The 15,306-nt window shown below is 35.6% G+C and overlaps 2 protein-coding genes across 6 annotated transcripts in view; one reads left to right on the forward strand and one right to left on the reverse strand.

Moving 5' to 3' along the window:
- The window catches only part of LOC139690960 (uncharacterized), a 38,378-nt gene extending 29,811 nt beyond the window's left edge, over positions 1 to 8,567 (reverse strand). Inside the window, exons 1-5 of one of the 5 annotated variants that reach the window (XM_071588623.1) lie at positions 8,476 to 8,567; positions 8,044 to 8,176; positions 7,819 to 7,960; positions 7,501 to 7,697; positions 2,023 to 2,346 (exon numbers count right to left, since the gene is read on the reverse strand). In XM_071588623.1, coding sequence (XP_071444724.1) covers positions 2,023 to 2,346; positions 7,501 to 7,697; positions 7,819 to 7,960; positions 8,044 to 8,117 — 737 coding nt within the window. In that variant the 5' untranslated portion in view covers positions 8,118 to 8,176; positions 8,476 to 8,567. Of the gene's footprint in view, positions 1 to 2,022; positions 2,347 to 7,500; positions 7,698 to 7,818; positions 7,961 to 8,043; positions 8,177 to 8,286; positions 8,453 to 8,475 lie in introns of those variants that run through there. The other 4 variants (XM_071588624.1, XM_071588625.1, XM_071588626.1 and 1 more) reach the window with 4 other exon arrangements.
- Positions 8,568 to 8,625: 58 nt separating this feature from the next.
- Uch-L5 (ubiquitin carboxy-terminal hydrolase L5) lies at positions 8,626 to 12,088 on the forward strand. The gene is made up of 7 exons (XM_071587478.1): positions 8,626 to 8,708; positions 8,829 to 8,892; positions 8,985 to 9,090; positions 9,159 to 9,346; positions 9,428 to 9,625; positions 9,700 to 9,799; positions 11,113 to 12,088. Exons 1-7 carry the CDS (start codon positions 8,633 to 8,635, stop codon positions 11,356 to 11,358), a joined length of 978 nt encoding a protein of 325 aa, XP_071443579.1. The 5' UTR covers positions 8,626 to 8,632; the 3' UTR covers positions 11,359 to 12,088.
- Positions 12,089 to 15,306: the final 3,218 nt, after the last annotated feature.

The raw sequence follows: 15,306 nt of genomic DNA on the forward strand, positions 1-15,306 counted from the left end.
AATTCACGCATTAGGGTATGGAGACCAGTTCCTATCCCTGTGCCACCCATGATATTCCACGAAATTCTGGCACCTTAAAAATCACACAGCTTGGGTCAAGCTGAGGGTGGCCAGGAATTGAACCCCTCTTGGCAATATTCCAATGCTCTATCCCAGGACTGCTCTATACCATGACCCCTCATTTCTCACACATGAGAAAAATATTCATCATTTGCAAAGGAAACAACCCAATCTAAACAACATAAAGAATATTATATTAGAAAAATATGGAAAAAATTACCAGGTAATCTGTGCTTTGCTGCATTTGTAACCTCTAGAAAAAATGAGGCACATGTACGTAGTATGCTCTGGTGTTTTCCCCATATGTCAGCTTCATGAAGTTTTTTTAGGTCTTCCACCAGGTAAGGGTTTCCATGTTGGCCAATGTTTTGAAGCTCCATTTAAGCTTTGTCCTCAGGGCAGATGAGTGCATTCCCAGCACTGCATTTTGGCCATCTTACATATATATGGCCAAGGGTCAGGTGACTCATGATTGGTTCACGGTGGAGGGAAAGATCTTAGAGCCTTCCAATTCTTAGAATCTCCATTGAAATTCTGATTCTCCATCCTTATCTTGTGAAGAAGCTATTGAAATACGGGCAGAGTTGGAATTACATTAGAGATTGCGGCTATTTCCTCAGCAATGCGTGGTGGAAACCAGTGCTGCTGAATGTTGAAGAAGGAAGGAAAATACCACAGTGCCATGGCAACCAATCAGGAGGCTCCAACATCTTTCCCTTCACCACGGACCAATCACAAGTCACCTGATCCATAGCCGTATATATACAAGTCATAATGCAGAGCTGGCACTCATTTGCCTTGAGGACGATGCTTGAGTGGAGCTTCAAAACATCAGCCAACATGGAACCCCTGACCCGGTGGAAGATGTGAGAAAACTTCAGTCATGTAATAGTTACTTATAAAATGGAGATAACATAGGCAACAAACTTACTCTTCAATGTGAATATGGATATAATAATATTTCTAGCAAGCCATAACATGCATTAAAAGCATTATTGCTTCATAAAAAATAATATTTAAAAATAATATAAATAATATTTATATTTAAATCACTACACTGAAATTTTAATATACCTTATCATTTTATTGATAGAATTGAGCTCTAATGGCTAGTAGTAATGAATAAATGAAAAATTCCAATAGCCATAAACAGTTTACCTTTAAAAACAAAACACAAATGAGATTATTTGGCTAACACCACAAGTCAAAGGGTAAATGGTAAATAAGGAGTAAGAGGATTCACAATGTATTCATCTTTCTTATCCCCTTCCTTATTTACCATTTACCCTTGGACTTGGGGTGTTAGCCAAATAATCTCATTTGTATTTTGTTTTGAAAGGTAAACTGTTTACGGCTACTAGAGTTTTTCATGTTGAATAAACCTTATCATTTTCCTACATTATTCTATTCACCAAGTTGGTTGTTAATGGTAATCAAAGCCTTAAGGGGATAGAAAACTAAGGTGAGGGAAAATACTACAGAGATAATTAAATTCAACAAAGATTAAGATTAGATCAGTGAAAAGATATTGTAATGCCAAATTACCATAAAAATTGAATTGAAGTGTACTTTGCACTTGCTTATACATAATGACTTTTATATTTAGTGTGCCATGAGAAATATTTGGCACACAATTACTACTAAAAAAATAAATGTACAGATAAAATGGTATTAGTAAAATGATTTCAGATGTTGCCGACTCATCATCAATGAAAAATTAATCTTCCCAAAATTTTTCCAAATAAAGTGATAGAAAATTTAGAATGCAAAAGGCTGATAAAATTATATTGGTAATTAAGGAAAATTAACTCAAAAATAAGATAAAACTAGCTAAAAAAACAAATGCCAAGAATTAAAACTAAAATATGTTTCATCTAAGTTTTTAAAAACAAACAAGGTGATAGTTTTTCCAACTTGAAATGTGATGAAATTATCAGGATAATTTTCTGGAATCTTATAAACCTCAGCTTCATCTTGGGGGATGAATGAGGACGAGGTGAGTTTCTGAATGCATCACCAACTCTCTGGGAGATGATAATGGCCCCAGGGGGCCCAGCAAAAGGTCGAATAACTGGACTGCCCCCTGCTGAGATGGGAGCACGGACAGCACCACCCGCTATTGCAGAAGGGGGAGGGGTCGCCAATCCATATGCTGATATAACCCCTACACCAGGTTGGTAAGACCTTATACCACCAAGAGGAGGGGTGGCAAAAGGACCAGGAGTGCTGATAGGATGCTTTTCCACTTGAAGAGCACTCATCACAACTGTTTCCCGGTTATGATACCTGTCAGAGAGGGTGGATGAAGAATATGAACTTGAAAGCACTGCATGCATAGAGGTCTTATGAAGCAGCTCATTCTGGAAAATATCACCACTCTGGAGTAAATCTGTGACCCTTAAAATGAGGGTTTAAAGGTCAAAAGGTAATTAATATTTCAGATTTTACAAGCCCTAATATTAATTAAAATTCACATTTTTTGAAGAGTTTATTATGAATTAAAATACAGCATCTCCTAAAACTCAAGAATTTAAAATACTACATTTTATTTCTTTTTGTTAATGCATACAAACACACTTTCCCTAAAGAAATGTTAGTGAATTAGAGATTATATTTTGATGCCATATACTAATGCATGTAAATGGAATTTGCTTCCTCCAATGAAGTATACCACATGCAAAATTACTGCTATACCATGAGATAATATTGTTAGGTATCTTGAAATGGTGGAGGTAGACAAAAAATTAATTTTACCCAAAACTTATACTATTCAACAAATGACAGCCAAGATGTTAACCTAATTCAGTGTAAAATGGTTTCACAAACATTTTTGCACTTCTATGATATCACATTAATTGGTAAATATCAATCTTAACTGTTATAAATGTGTAACACATTACTAAAAGTAAGGTTACAAACTTAAGTGAATTGAATTGTGATTGATTCTTGCCACACTCCTCAAGTGTGGGACTTGCAAAGGAACATTAGAGCAAAACTTAAACTAATTGTTAACACAAGGAAAAGCAAATTAGAGTGATTAATGGGCAAATGTAGCCGTATCTAGCAAACTTTCAAAGGAAACTCAATTCCTAGTTATACTTATTCATGAAAATATTTAGGAGATATTGTAGATTTTATTTTACCTGGCTCCTCCCTTTTCCTGTTTTCTGCTTCAATTTTGGGTAATGACTTACCCTATTATGAATATTTAACATTTCAGCTCTGTCCATTATTATTATTAACTAATGATGATTTTTACCCAATATGCATCTTCAATGTGGAGTTGAACTATACTTTCCCAAAGGTTACCAACATATCCCATCCTAAGAGAAAACATTATTTTTGGGTTAACTAAAGATTTTTATGAATGAGACTTAAACCTCTAACATTTAATCATAGCTGCTGCAACCAGGCCTTAGGAAAAGTCTTGTCAACTGGCAGATTTTGTGTTAAAAAGTAGAAATGGAAAAAGATTCACATTGCATTCTGCTGATAAGCATCATATAAACAGCAAAAGGTTATATACACAAAATCACAGTCTGGTTGTCTTTGATGATTTCTTAAGCACATACATACAATAAGATAAATATTAAAACAAATTAATTTTACTAGATATCTTTGCTCAACACCAAATCAAGCACACTGATAAACACAGTCGAAACAGTTAGCTGGTGACCCGCCAACACAGGCATACAGCTCTTGGGAAAAACCATATGGATGGGGTTAGGGCATAGAGGCACCACAAACAATAATTGCTGACACTGAATAATGTCACAGTCTGTTTATGAAGGAGAATAAATAAGGAGTTAAGGTAAGGGAGCCATAGGAGAAACCAAGGAAGAAACACACTTCCAATAAGCTAGATTCAATAGACACCAAACATGAGCATAACACAGAGTGTAAAAATATGCAATAGTATTCTATGCATAATAATAGATTCTATGACTGGACGTGCTATAGAAACACGTATAAAAGAACACCGAACATCAGTAAAAAACAAACAATGGAAAACATCAGCCATTGCGGAGCACATCATGTCGGAGCCAGGACATAAAATAGACTTCGACAACACGAAAGTCCTAGCGAAGAAACAACATCTCTACTTCCCTAGGCTAATTCGTGAGTCTATTGAAATAGCGAAACGGCCACGGAATTTCAACCGAGACGACGGCTTCCACCTGCCAGATACCTGGAAACACTTTTTGAGTGGGGGGGAAAGTCACCAACGGTCAAAAAGAGAAAGGCAACCTACCACCCCCACCCATACCCCCCCTCCCCAACACATAAACATCAACGCCCGTTAACGGTCAAAAAGTGAAAGGACCGAGAACCGGGTATAAATACCGGCGGATCAGCTAGCATAAAATTACTTCGCTCCTGAAGACGCTCCCTGCAACAGGAGAGAAACGTTGAGTCAAAAATGTCTCTCACGCAGTCCAGCCCGAGAACTACCTCTGCATCTCTCAACAGCTGCGAAAGCCTACGATCTACATATCATCCAAAGTTTGGAAATTCATCTACCTGAACAATACCAATTCAAGAATATCAACCAAGCCAAATATCAAATGATAGACATGGGAGAAAAGAGATAAATATTAAAAGTTTAAGTCTGATGAGACTGAAAGATGATACTAGAATGAGAAAACCATCACTTAATTTAAAAGGCAGAAGATATCTTTCACCACTACCATTGTCAGCTTCCCAATGAGTTCGATTGAGTTGGATATACCACTATTCTGGAGAACTAGTATATATTCCATGAATCACTATCAACTCAAGCAAAAGTCAACTTTTATTTTCAATGCAATGATATTAGTTCCCTGAATAACAAGTTTTTGCTAGGACCATACACCAAGACCAAACCAACTCATTGGTGAACCAGGTTGAAACTCCAGCTACCAGAAGAGAATTCACATTATTCTAATAATGTTGCATGGAAAGATTTATTGAACATCAAGTTGACTGGAATTTGACAGCTATGGAAGTTTACTAAAAAGAAAGTAGTGGCAGTTACTCTTGCTACATTGATATCTTTAATGCCAGAGCTAAAAAGTTACAGAAAAGAAACCAAGGAAGTACACCATCACGGTCATGATATATTAGAGTTGTTCATATGTACTATAATTCTTTTGTATTTATGAACAAAAACAATAAATTTTGTTTCAATGCTTCATACTCTAATGCTAAAAAATTGAAACCAAACTATCACATCTATTTCAATGTTGACTCCTAATTTATTTCTCATTCTGTCAATAAATTCAACCCCTCTTTACCATGTGAAGCTCAGCCTTCAAGATACTTTACCACAATGTGTATTAAAGACCAAAACTCAATACTCTGAATATCTGTGATTAGGCACCAAGACTTATTTAAAAAACACTCAAATACTTTCCCATACCTTCTGCAGTTCCCAAGTCATCTAAAGAATCGTACTGCTTAGTGTTTCCCAGAAAGATTTCAACAGCATTACTCAGGATTTCAACTAGGAATGCATCAATCTGTAGCCACTCTACACACTATGCTACCACACTTCTGTTTCGAGTTAAAACTAGTTTAAAATAAGATCTTGTACTTATTTATCTCCATAATTCCTCATCATTGTCAAAAGGAAACAAAATTTATATACATAAAGAGGTATACACTGGGTCTGTCCAAACAAAAAGCAGTGTTTTCCAATGTCTTTTCAACTCAAAAGGTATTATCCACTAAGAGTTTGTGCCTCAGAGGGACAGACAGTGAACCGTAACTTTTACGTGGAATTCATCAAAAGGCTGCAGAAAAGAGTGAAACACATCAGGAAGGTCAAGATTTTTGCCAACTGGGGACTCAACCATGACAGTGCACTATCCCAAATGGCTTTCCTTGTGATTGAGTACCAGACCAAGAATAAGGTGGCAATGCTGCCCCAGCTGTCCTACAGCCCTGATGTAGCTACTCCGCACTTATTGTTCCCAAAAATAAAAAGGAACTTAAAAGACAACCATTTTGGAGCAATGGATAAAGTCAAAAAGGCCATGACATGTTCCCGTCGATGCCTTCCAGGAAGCATACCAAAATAGGACGAGGTACTGACATCAGTGAGTCAACACACAAGGGTGCTATTTTGAAGAATTAAGATTAAATGGACAAAGTGAGGAACGATGAAGTATATAGAAGAGGAAAGGACCAAATGGAGAGCTGCTCTACGGCAAAGAAGAACTAGCTGAATTGGACATACCTTGAGGCACAATGGATTAGTTGGAAGCATAATAGAAGAAAAAATTGAAGGAAAGATTCTACAAGGAAGGCCAAGAGACAAGTACATAGGGCAATTTAAGTAGAACATAAAACAGGGAACCTATCAGAGGGTGAGGGAATTAACACTAAATAGGGAAGAATGGAGGGCTGCAGTAAACCAATCTCAGGATTGAAATAATGATGATGGTGATATTAATTTACACTTTGATCTGGAATAAATTTTTCCCTGGATTTATTCTACTTATTTTTGGGACACACCCTGTATGTTTAATATTTTGATCTGAAGGTCAGACTAAGAATGGGGGAAAGAACATCTATATATGTATTAGCATGACTGTGCAATATTTGAGCATGGCATTTCATCAAGGCATGTGAATATGAGTTCACTTTAAAAAGTTGGATCAAATTAAAAGAGAGAGAACCATTAATGCAAGAAATTGGAGGCAAAAATATTGTATGACAGCATCAAACTTTAAAGCAATGTAAGCCCGTGAAGGTAGGTGCCTGGTGAAAATGATCAACAGCATTAAATAGGGTTAATCAGTATGAATCAATTTCGGAAGAACTGAAAGAAAGGCTCAATTCCAATCATTACCTTTCAAAATTAAATAAATGAAATTGGAAACTAATTCAGGCTTCATTTTCGGATGAAACATGATGCAACATTCATTTTTATTTCTCTGGAAAAGTATTCATTATAATAATGCGAGTACATACATTACAACCTACACAAGCATGCATGGAATATTGTGATTATACTTCTAGTACATTCACTGATATTCCTGTTCAATACATAGGAAATTAGTAAAAGAATCACAGTCAACTGCATTATTCACTTAGTCTGGGAGTAATGCAGGCTGGAATTTATTCACACTTTTCAGGCGGTGCATACATTTTACATTTCTCGTTTAAATTATTAAAACTCATCAGAATGGTTGTTCCATGGCAAACTCAAAACATTAAATACACACTTATACTTCATTATTGAACTATACACATATGAAATTACTTTTTACTAAATCATTAAAAGATTTAATCTAATCCTATTCTCGTGTGATTGCATTTCTCTTAATAGGTAAAAATTTCAAATTATAGTGTGGTTAATAATTAACTTAGTGAAATATTAAAAAGTTGAATGACAAGTCGGAGCTATAATCTATCACGTCTCCACAATAAGTTTTAGGTCACGCTGAAGTAACTTACTTCTTTAAGAGTGCTCGGATGTGAGTCTCGCCAACAGTCGGAAACATGGCACTTATTTTTGCCACAGACTGCTCCGTATCATGACTAAGGGTAGTTTCAGTGTGATACGATAATGGTGGTGGTCCATAACTAGGCATAGGATGAAGAGGAACGTATGCTCTACTTGGGATCGGGCTAGGTCGCATGTTGGTAAGATCCTGAAATAAGACAACAAATTATCTTGTTGACTATTGTGGCATAAAATATGGCTAAGGAAAGAATTAGGCAACAAATATATAAAATTGTTAGCCTCTCAAAAATGGCCATTCAAAAACACACCTGAAGTGGAATTGCATCGTAAGGAAGAGCTGTGTGCTGCGGAGTAGTTTGAATCATCTGCGGAGTTGTCTGAATATATGACCGGTATCTAAGCCTTGGATCTTCCCAGGTCGTAGTTTGAGTAAAATGATTGATGAAGTAGCTAAAAAGAATCATTTTGGCACATTTAATTAACCTAATAATTTAGTATAATTTATGAACTAGCTATTGTGCATTCAAACTTACTATCGTCCTGATCTCTGGTCGAATTTGCACTCCCATCCCGAAGGCAGAGTGGCAGATGGTATAGGTTCAGACATTTTTTGGCTGGTCAAAAATCCACCGAAAGGTCTACGAACTTCAACTGCCCAATTCCCTACTTGCCATTTGGAAAATAAAGAATATCGAAATACATTGAAATTATTGTTATCAATCATACTTTAAATTCTTCTCCCATCATCACAACACCCATAAGATATGAATGCGTACCCTAATAAGAATACATTAATCATCACCATACAACATTTAGAGATATTCTCTTCATGAATTGGAAAATAAATTACAACATTGCCACAAATTTCAATTCAATTCCACATCGAATTCATTATTATCTCGAATACACGCTTCAAAATCAAATATCCATTATAATGAAAGAGAATAAATGTAATTATTTCTTACTTAACCAACATTTCACGGAAAATCCGATTATTTACTTCATACTCAACATTGGCGTTAGAGACATTACGGAAATCCGCAGTCATATAATGAATTACGCATTTCCCAGCTTTCCTAGAGTGCGCTTCGTTTTGTTGATCGGTTTTCGTTGACAAGAAAGATGGCGGATACCGCTGGAAATTGGTGTCTCATCGAGAGTGACCCTGGAGTTTTCACAGAATTAATAAAGGAATTTGGTGAGTCTATTTGCATTAACCAACCGTTCAATTTCTAATTGTTTTTAATTTAGTTTAGCTTTCCCTACATCTGTCACACAATTATTAGTTTAACTTGCCGGTGTTTTGTGGTTAACATAGGTGTAAAAGGTGTCCAAGTAGAAGAAATATGGAGCTTGGACGCTGAACAATTTGCAAACTTGAAGTAAGCGAATAATTTGTTCATTAATTTTCTCAGTAAAATGTATTAGCTACAGTATCCATCTTCACTATTGCAACTTCTCCCTTCACTTTTAGACCAATCCATGGATTAATATTCCTTTTTAAATGGGTGCAAGATGACGAGATTTCAGGGTCTATCGTTCAAGATAATCGGTTGGAAAAAATTTTCTTCGCCAAACAAGTAAGTACCACTCTTTATCTTTCGGAATTCTTGTTTGGTATATTTCTATTTATTTTTTCTTTTCAAAGGTCATCAATAATGCCTGCGCCACCCAGGCTATCCTTAGTATACTTTTGAATGCAAAACATCCAGATATACAACTTGGATCTACCTTAACTGAGTTTAAGGAATTTTGCCAGACTTTCGATGCAAACATGAAAGGTCTCACATTGAGTAATTCGCAAGTCATCCGCTCGGTCCACAATTCGTTCGCGCGGTAATTAAACTTTCTTTAAGATATTTTACCATAAGCACACTCTTTAATCACATTTTTTTCAATGGCATTTTCTCTTTGCAGGCAAACATTATTTGAAATAGAATCAAAAATGGCTTCAAAAGGTGAAGAAGTATATCATTTTGTGGGATATATTCCAATCGATGGCAGGTTGTATGAATTGGATGGATTGAAAGATGGGCCAATAGATTTAGGCGCCATATCTCAAGACTCAGATTGGCTGGATGTCGTGAGGCCGATTATTGAGAAGCGTATTAAGAAGTATGATAATCTTGTGCTAGAAAGGTAGTCGTTTGCCACGATGCCTATTAATTAGTAATATTTCGTTGTTCTAGGTACAGTGAAGGAGAAATACATTTCAATTTGATGGCGATTGTATCTGACAGAAAACTAAACTATGAAAAAAGGATTCAAACCATACAAAAGCAAATGGAGGTAAATATAAATTGATATGTATTGAATTCTTTCCTGCAGACTCCTTCCTTAACCCATTAGGGAAAGCAGCAAGCCAAGACAGCTTTCAAATTAAGTGCATTAACCATGCCATTGCACCGTCTTGGGTGTGAATAAGAGAAGCATGCTGTATAGCAAATGATTTTCACTAAGTCGGTCTTCAACTAAGCCAATAATATGGGAGTTGGTGTTGCAAGTGCTTGTGCCTACTGCTTGTTGGATTTTTTCTGTGGATTCATGAAGGAAGTTCTCATCATAAGTACCTCTGTCTTGGAATCAAATATCGAACGCTTGCTGGAGGAGTTTCCTTTAAGGATAATGATGTTATAATTCATATTATTAGCCCATTCTTTTTGCACTTATCCCGAACTTTTTTGACAATTTGGTCCAAAAAGTGAAGGTCATAAGAGTAATAATTTGATAATGGGTTCTTAGTCTTTGAATGCCAGTGACCTATTAATCACGTTTGAATTTCATTTTATAATTCTGTCATTATTTGTCGCCACGCCTCAAAGTTTCTTACAAGTGAGGTAGGCAATATTCTTTCAATTATCACCGACAAAGGATATCGGAAGATCCACCCAAATTTAGTCTGACCAATGACTTAAGGATTCCTTTTACTTTAAACTGTGATCATTAGGTGCCCTCTCTTCTAACAGTTGAGTCCTTGATTTCAGATTGATTCATTCATGACAATCTTGGCCCTATAAATACAAATTAGTTTCTTTCATAATTTCTCATGTGCATGGCTTCCTCACATTTAATTTTTGCCTGTTTATTTTTCTGTATATCTATTTTAAGTTCAAGCCTACTAATGGTTAGGGGTTAAATTAAGGTCTTGTTTGTGGAAGGCAGCCTCCAAAATAAACTTAAACACAGTAATCAACCCAAAGGTCTGTTTGTTAGGTGATGGTAGAGTTCACCCAGTACTTAGCCCAATGGCATGTGAAATTCACACACCAGGGTAGGGGGGCCAGTTCCTTTCCCTGAGCCTCCAAAATATGTAATGTTAAATATTCTTCAAAATTTTGGAGCACTGTTGAAGTTAAAATTATAATACATTATAAAACAGGCTTTGAAGTAAGCAATTATGAAATTTCATGTCCATTTTAATTAATTGCTTGTAAAGTCTGATTACTAAAGTCACATGTGTTGTGGCTAACTATGCATTTTGATACATCATGAAATAACCAGGAATGGTTTGAACAGTTACCCTTCTTTCTTTTTAATCTCTGTTCTTTAAATCTGTTATCTTGCCCTAATTTTTTATCTTTGTTTTTAATTCTCATTTTTAGGATGGAGGAATGGAAACGGATGCTCAGCAAACTGAGTTGTCTAGATTGCGGATGTTAATTGATGAGGAAGAGGCAAAGATGAAATTGTATCGTATAGAAAATATCAGGAGAAAACATAATTATCTTCCACTAATAGTGGAAATTCTAAAAATTTTAGCGAAGGAAGGTAAACTGCTACCATTATATGAGAAAGCAAAAGAAAAAGTTATAGAAAAAGAAACCAAGAAGAAAGTCAAAGCTCAGTGAAGGACTGTTAACAATGAAATGTATCTTTCGGAGTTTTAACTGTATAAATGTTTACTTTTTTGGAATATACTTTGAATTTCTCTGATAACTAATGTCTGTTTTATATCTCTTTAATGTGGTGTGTTTTCATTTGGTTAGTGAAGGTAAGAGGAAAATGTTTTAAAAAAACGAGTACATAGAAACAAAGTGAATAATCTTCTGCAATTTTTAGCTATTGCATTTTTAATGTGTGTGCATCTCAAGTTTGCTCAAAATTAATATTGCTTTGATCTAACGCTACCATTTATGAGTGAAATGGTATAGTGTGTGAACGCAAGTGGTCCAGTGGTTGATAGTTTGATTGATGAACATATTTCAGCTTTGTATAGAAAGAATGTTAATTAGGTGTACTCATCTTGAGAAATCATGAACAGATCAAAGGGGATGAAGCTTTTATTTGCCCATTGACCTATGAGCTTAACAGATACCTGAAGTTAGTAAGATTGCTTCTCACTTCTCGCATGGATGTAATCCTTTGGTTTTTGTTGTTTTCAATGCAAAATGACTTCAGCATTAAAGAGCATCTAAAATGACATTTTAATGCTATAACTGCCAGTGGATGTTAAGGTCTAAATATTGCTGTCATTATGTACACTTCAGCCACATCTAACATTAAATATGTATATCAATGAGGATAATCTTATGGAAAGTACTATTCTCATGAAAGATAATTAAAAAGAGTTTAAACTGGGTTTAACTTGTGTCTTCACGAAATGAAGGTACCATTATAGTACCACATCACTGGAAAGTCTTGTGATCAAATCTGAATGATAAATCTCATTCATCAGTCACTGTGTATGAAAACATGGTTAACTCCAAGTGTTATAATTTTCCTAATCCACAGCATAAACCGTAAGTCCAATTTACCCCAGAACTTATTGATGTATATTTGAGTGTTCGTAGGGGTTTTAAGTAGCAGGTGTAATTTTTGGTTTAGGGAGTTCAAAGTGTATGGTTTGTGGAAGAATGGTTTAGAGAAGCATAAAAGAGTGAAATAAACAGCCCTTACTGGTGAGGGTGACTCAACTGCGCTCCTTACTCATCCCCAAAATGTGGCTGAATGAGGCATCCCACTTTCCTCAAAATTGAGGTTCCTGATTGAATGGAGAAGAACTTGGTTATATTTTATAGTCATTTTTCAATGTAATGACCAAAGAAGAAATCAGTAGCTCGGCATGTTTCATTAGCTATCCATCCCACTTGTTTTAGATATGGTGTAACTGTGATGTCACGCTGTTGCTTGCGTAAACTTTAAGAGAGCTAAGGCCATTCCCCATGGGACTGGATTACCAACATGACTAATGCTAGAAGAGTTTGTGCTTGATTCTGGTGGGTAAATGTAAAGACATCTCTATCATTGACTCCTCTCTCTTGAGTTAAACTACTCAAGATTCTTTTTCTGTGATCATGGTAAAGCCAGCACCTCAATAGGTTTTATTTATTATTAGTTTTATTCATACTGATTTTTTAATGTTCTGATGAATTGAAATTAGTTTGTTGTTTTTTCCTAATCCTAGCTTATATCTGTTTAAGGGTGCAGGAGGATATACTAATGGTATTCATCGATGTTTCCATGTCATAAAGTATGAATGGCCCATATTTTTTAGCAATGGACTGAAAAGTACCAGCAGAGGCAGATAGAAATACTGTGGTGGAGAAAAGTTTTCAATTGACATGGTGTGTTCACTCGATATATTTGATGCAACCAAAACTAGCTGAAATTTGTTGAGCAGTATAAATTCCAAATTGTATCATATTATATTCACATGGCTTCTTCTGGATCATGTTGACTGAAGAGTTTAAGGTATATGAAAGAAAGATATTACCCTCTTCTTGTAGCGTTGTAAAACCAACATTTTCCAGTCAAGTTTTTATAACAATGTTAGTAATCTATACTAACCGTAGATTTTTTCCTGTGTACACAATTTCATGCAAAAATGCAGGGTTTTGAATTATATTCATCTCGTGGAGTGAAATTAAGATTGATAGTTGAATTGTTAACATGTTGCATTTGCTAAATCTTAATTTTATGGTTTTCTTCAAAGTACCCTGAAGTTTAAGTTGATTTCTTGCAGGTATCATGGCTATGAAAGGTATGAGTTTACAAGTTAAATATAGCCCATCCTGTTGTTGCTCATCAAAATGAAGCTAAATTGACACATTTCAGGGAATGTAATGGAGTAGACTTTACTCAATTAACAACTTCATGGACTACTATATGAATAAAGAACTTTTATAAATGGGTATATAGTCATCAATTTGCCTATGAATATCATTCGTTCATCCTAGTGGTTTAATCTGAGCTATCAGCTTTTGGAAGTGTGGTTTTCATGGGAGAAAGCAACTCCAGATTTGATTTGATCAAGTCATTTTACTGTTGCCTACTGGAGTTTTCTTAACTTATTTACCAGAAGTCCATCAATATTTAGAGAAGCAAATAATTCCTAATGTCTATTAAATGAGTGGAAAAAGATTTCCTATTTTACCACCCTGTCATTTTTCCTTCCTATTAATCCTAGCACACCCCACTAGTGGTGAATGGCTGTGGGATTGAAGAAAGGAGGAATCCAATGCCTAGAAAAAATATTTCTGTGGACTTCTCTTTTGACCACCTGCACTGCAACCCATGCTGTTATTTACAAGCTATGAGCTGCAAGTTTTCAACAGTGGAAAGAGGGTTCCACACAAATATTTCTTCCAAGGAATGAATTCTGCACCATTACTGCTTCAGAGCCCCCTCTTATTAGGTTACTTGTGCCACACCATGTGCACTCGGTAATATGATTATACAGAATATCCTACTTGATTTTGGCACTTACGAATCTGAGAATTCTATATAGTTGTACATAAATCTTTGAGTAATAACTCAGTTATGGAAGTTAATAGCTGGCACTGATCTTTGGCTTCTAAAGCTGTCCTCTCATTTTGATGGTTGGCCTTATATTTGACTCCTGTCCATGTGTAGCGATATATTATTTTTTGGGCACCCAGCTCTGCATGTTGGAGATCGTCTATTTTTCAACAGTTATTCATGTTTTTATGGAACGTTTATCCAACCCTGATTTATTGGCAGGTGTACTCGACTTTAAGAAGCAGTCATTTTCGTAGCCAGCATTCACGTTTTTTTAACATAATGGCCTTGTGGCCAACCCTGGGTTTTTCTTTAATCCTGCATTTTGGACAGTTTTGGTTTTTAGAGCTGCCCTTTTTTATGGCAATCATCAATGATTTTTGGAATATCGGGGCAAATATACCTGCATCATTGCAGTCGTCTATAACATCTGGGACTGCAAGGGTAACTCTTTGAACTAAAATTTCATTAGACAGAAAAAGAAACGGTGATGTTTAGATTGAGGCACAGACCATGCTGAGCTCTGTATCTTGTGACACTGCACTAAGCAATGATGAGTGCATCCTTCATCCAAATTAGACTGTATTGTGATACGGGCTGTTCCGCATCATCTTGGGGCCCATTTTGTCCTGCCCACTTAGGTATGTGATTTCCCTCCCTCAGTGGATGACTGAGTTGTATCATTTTGTTCATTTAAAAATTATTTATGATATCGAATTCAATCTTTAAGAAAGAGATTTATGGAATGTTTTTCATTTTGATCAATCAACCAAAACCTTCCTGAAACTATTATGCATTCCATTTAAACTCTTGGGATATTTTAGTGTCTGTGATGTTACTTATGCTCAGGACCTGTAGTTATGACGTGAAAAATGTTCACCTGCCGGTAGTAAAACGAAAAAATAGAATAATTGCCTAATATTCTTATTCTGTTCAACCACATTTTTATAGAAAACAAATGGCGGTAGAAATAATGTTTAGATAAATGTAAATTAAATTTTAAACTATAATTTATAATTCACTCTTCACAACATACCGATGAGTCTCCCATTAAAAGA

This window comes from Hetaerina americana, unplaced genomic scaffold, assembly GCF_022747635.1.
Source record: "Hetaerina americana unplaced genomic scaffold, ioHetAmer1.1.p SCAF_3, whole genome shotgun sequence".
NCBI classification, from domain to species: Eukaryota; Metazoa; Arthropoda; class Insecta; order Odonata; family Calopterygidae; genus Hetaerina; species Hetaerina americana.

Excerpts from the sequence above, each read along its gene's own strand:
- Uch-L5 (XM_071587478.1), top strand. The coding sequence starts at position 8,633 with ATGGCGGATACCGCTGGAAATTGGTGTCTCATCGAGAGTGACCCTGGA. Across the intron at positions 8,709-8,828 it reads AGAATTAATAAAGGAATTTG|GTGTAAAAGGTGTCCAAGTA; the intron begins GTGAGTCTATTT and ends TGGTTAACATAG. Across the intron at positions 9,347-9,427 it reads GTCCACAATTCGTTCGCGCG|GCAAACATTATTTGAAATAG; the intron begins GTAATTAAACTT and ends TTCTCTTTGCAG.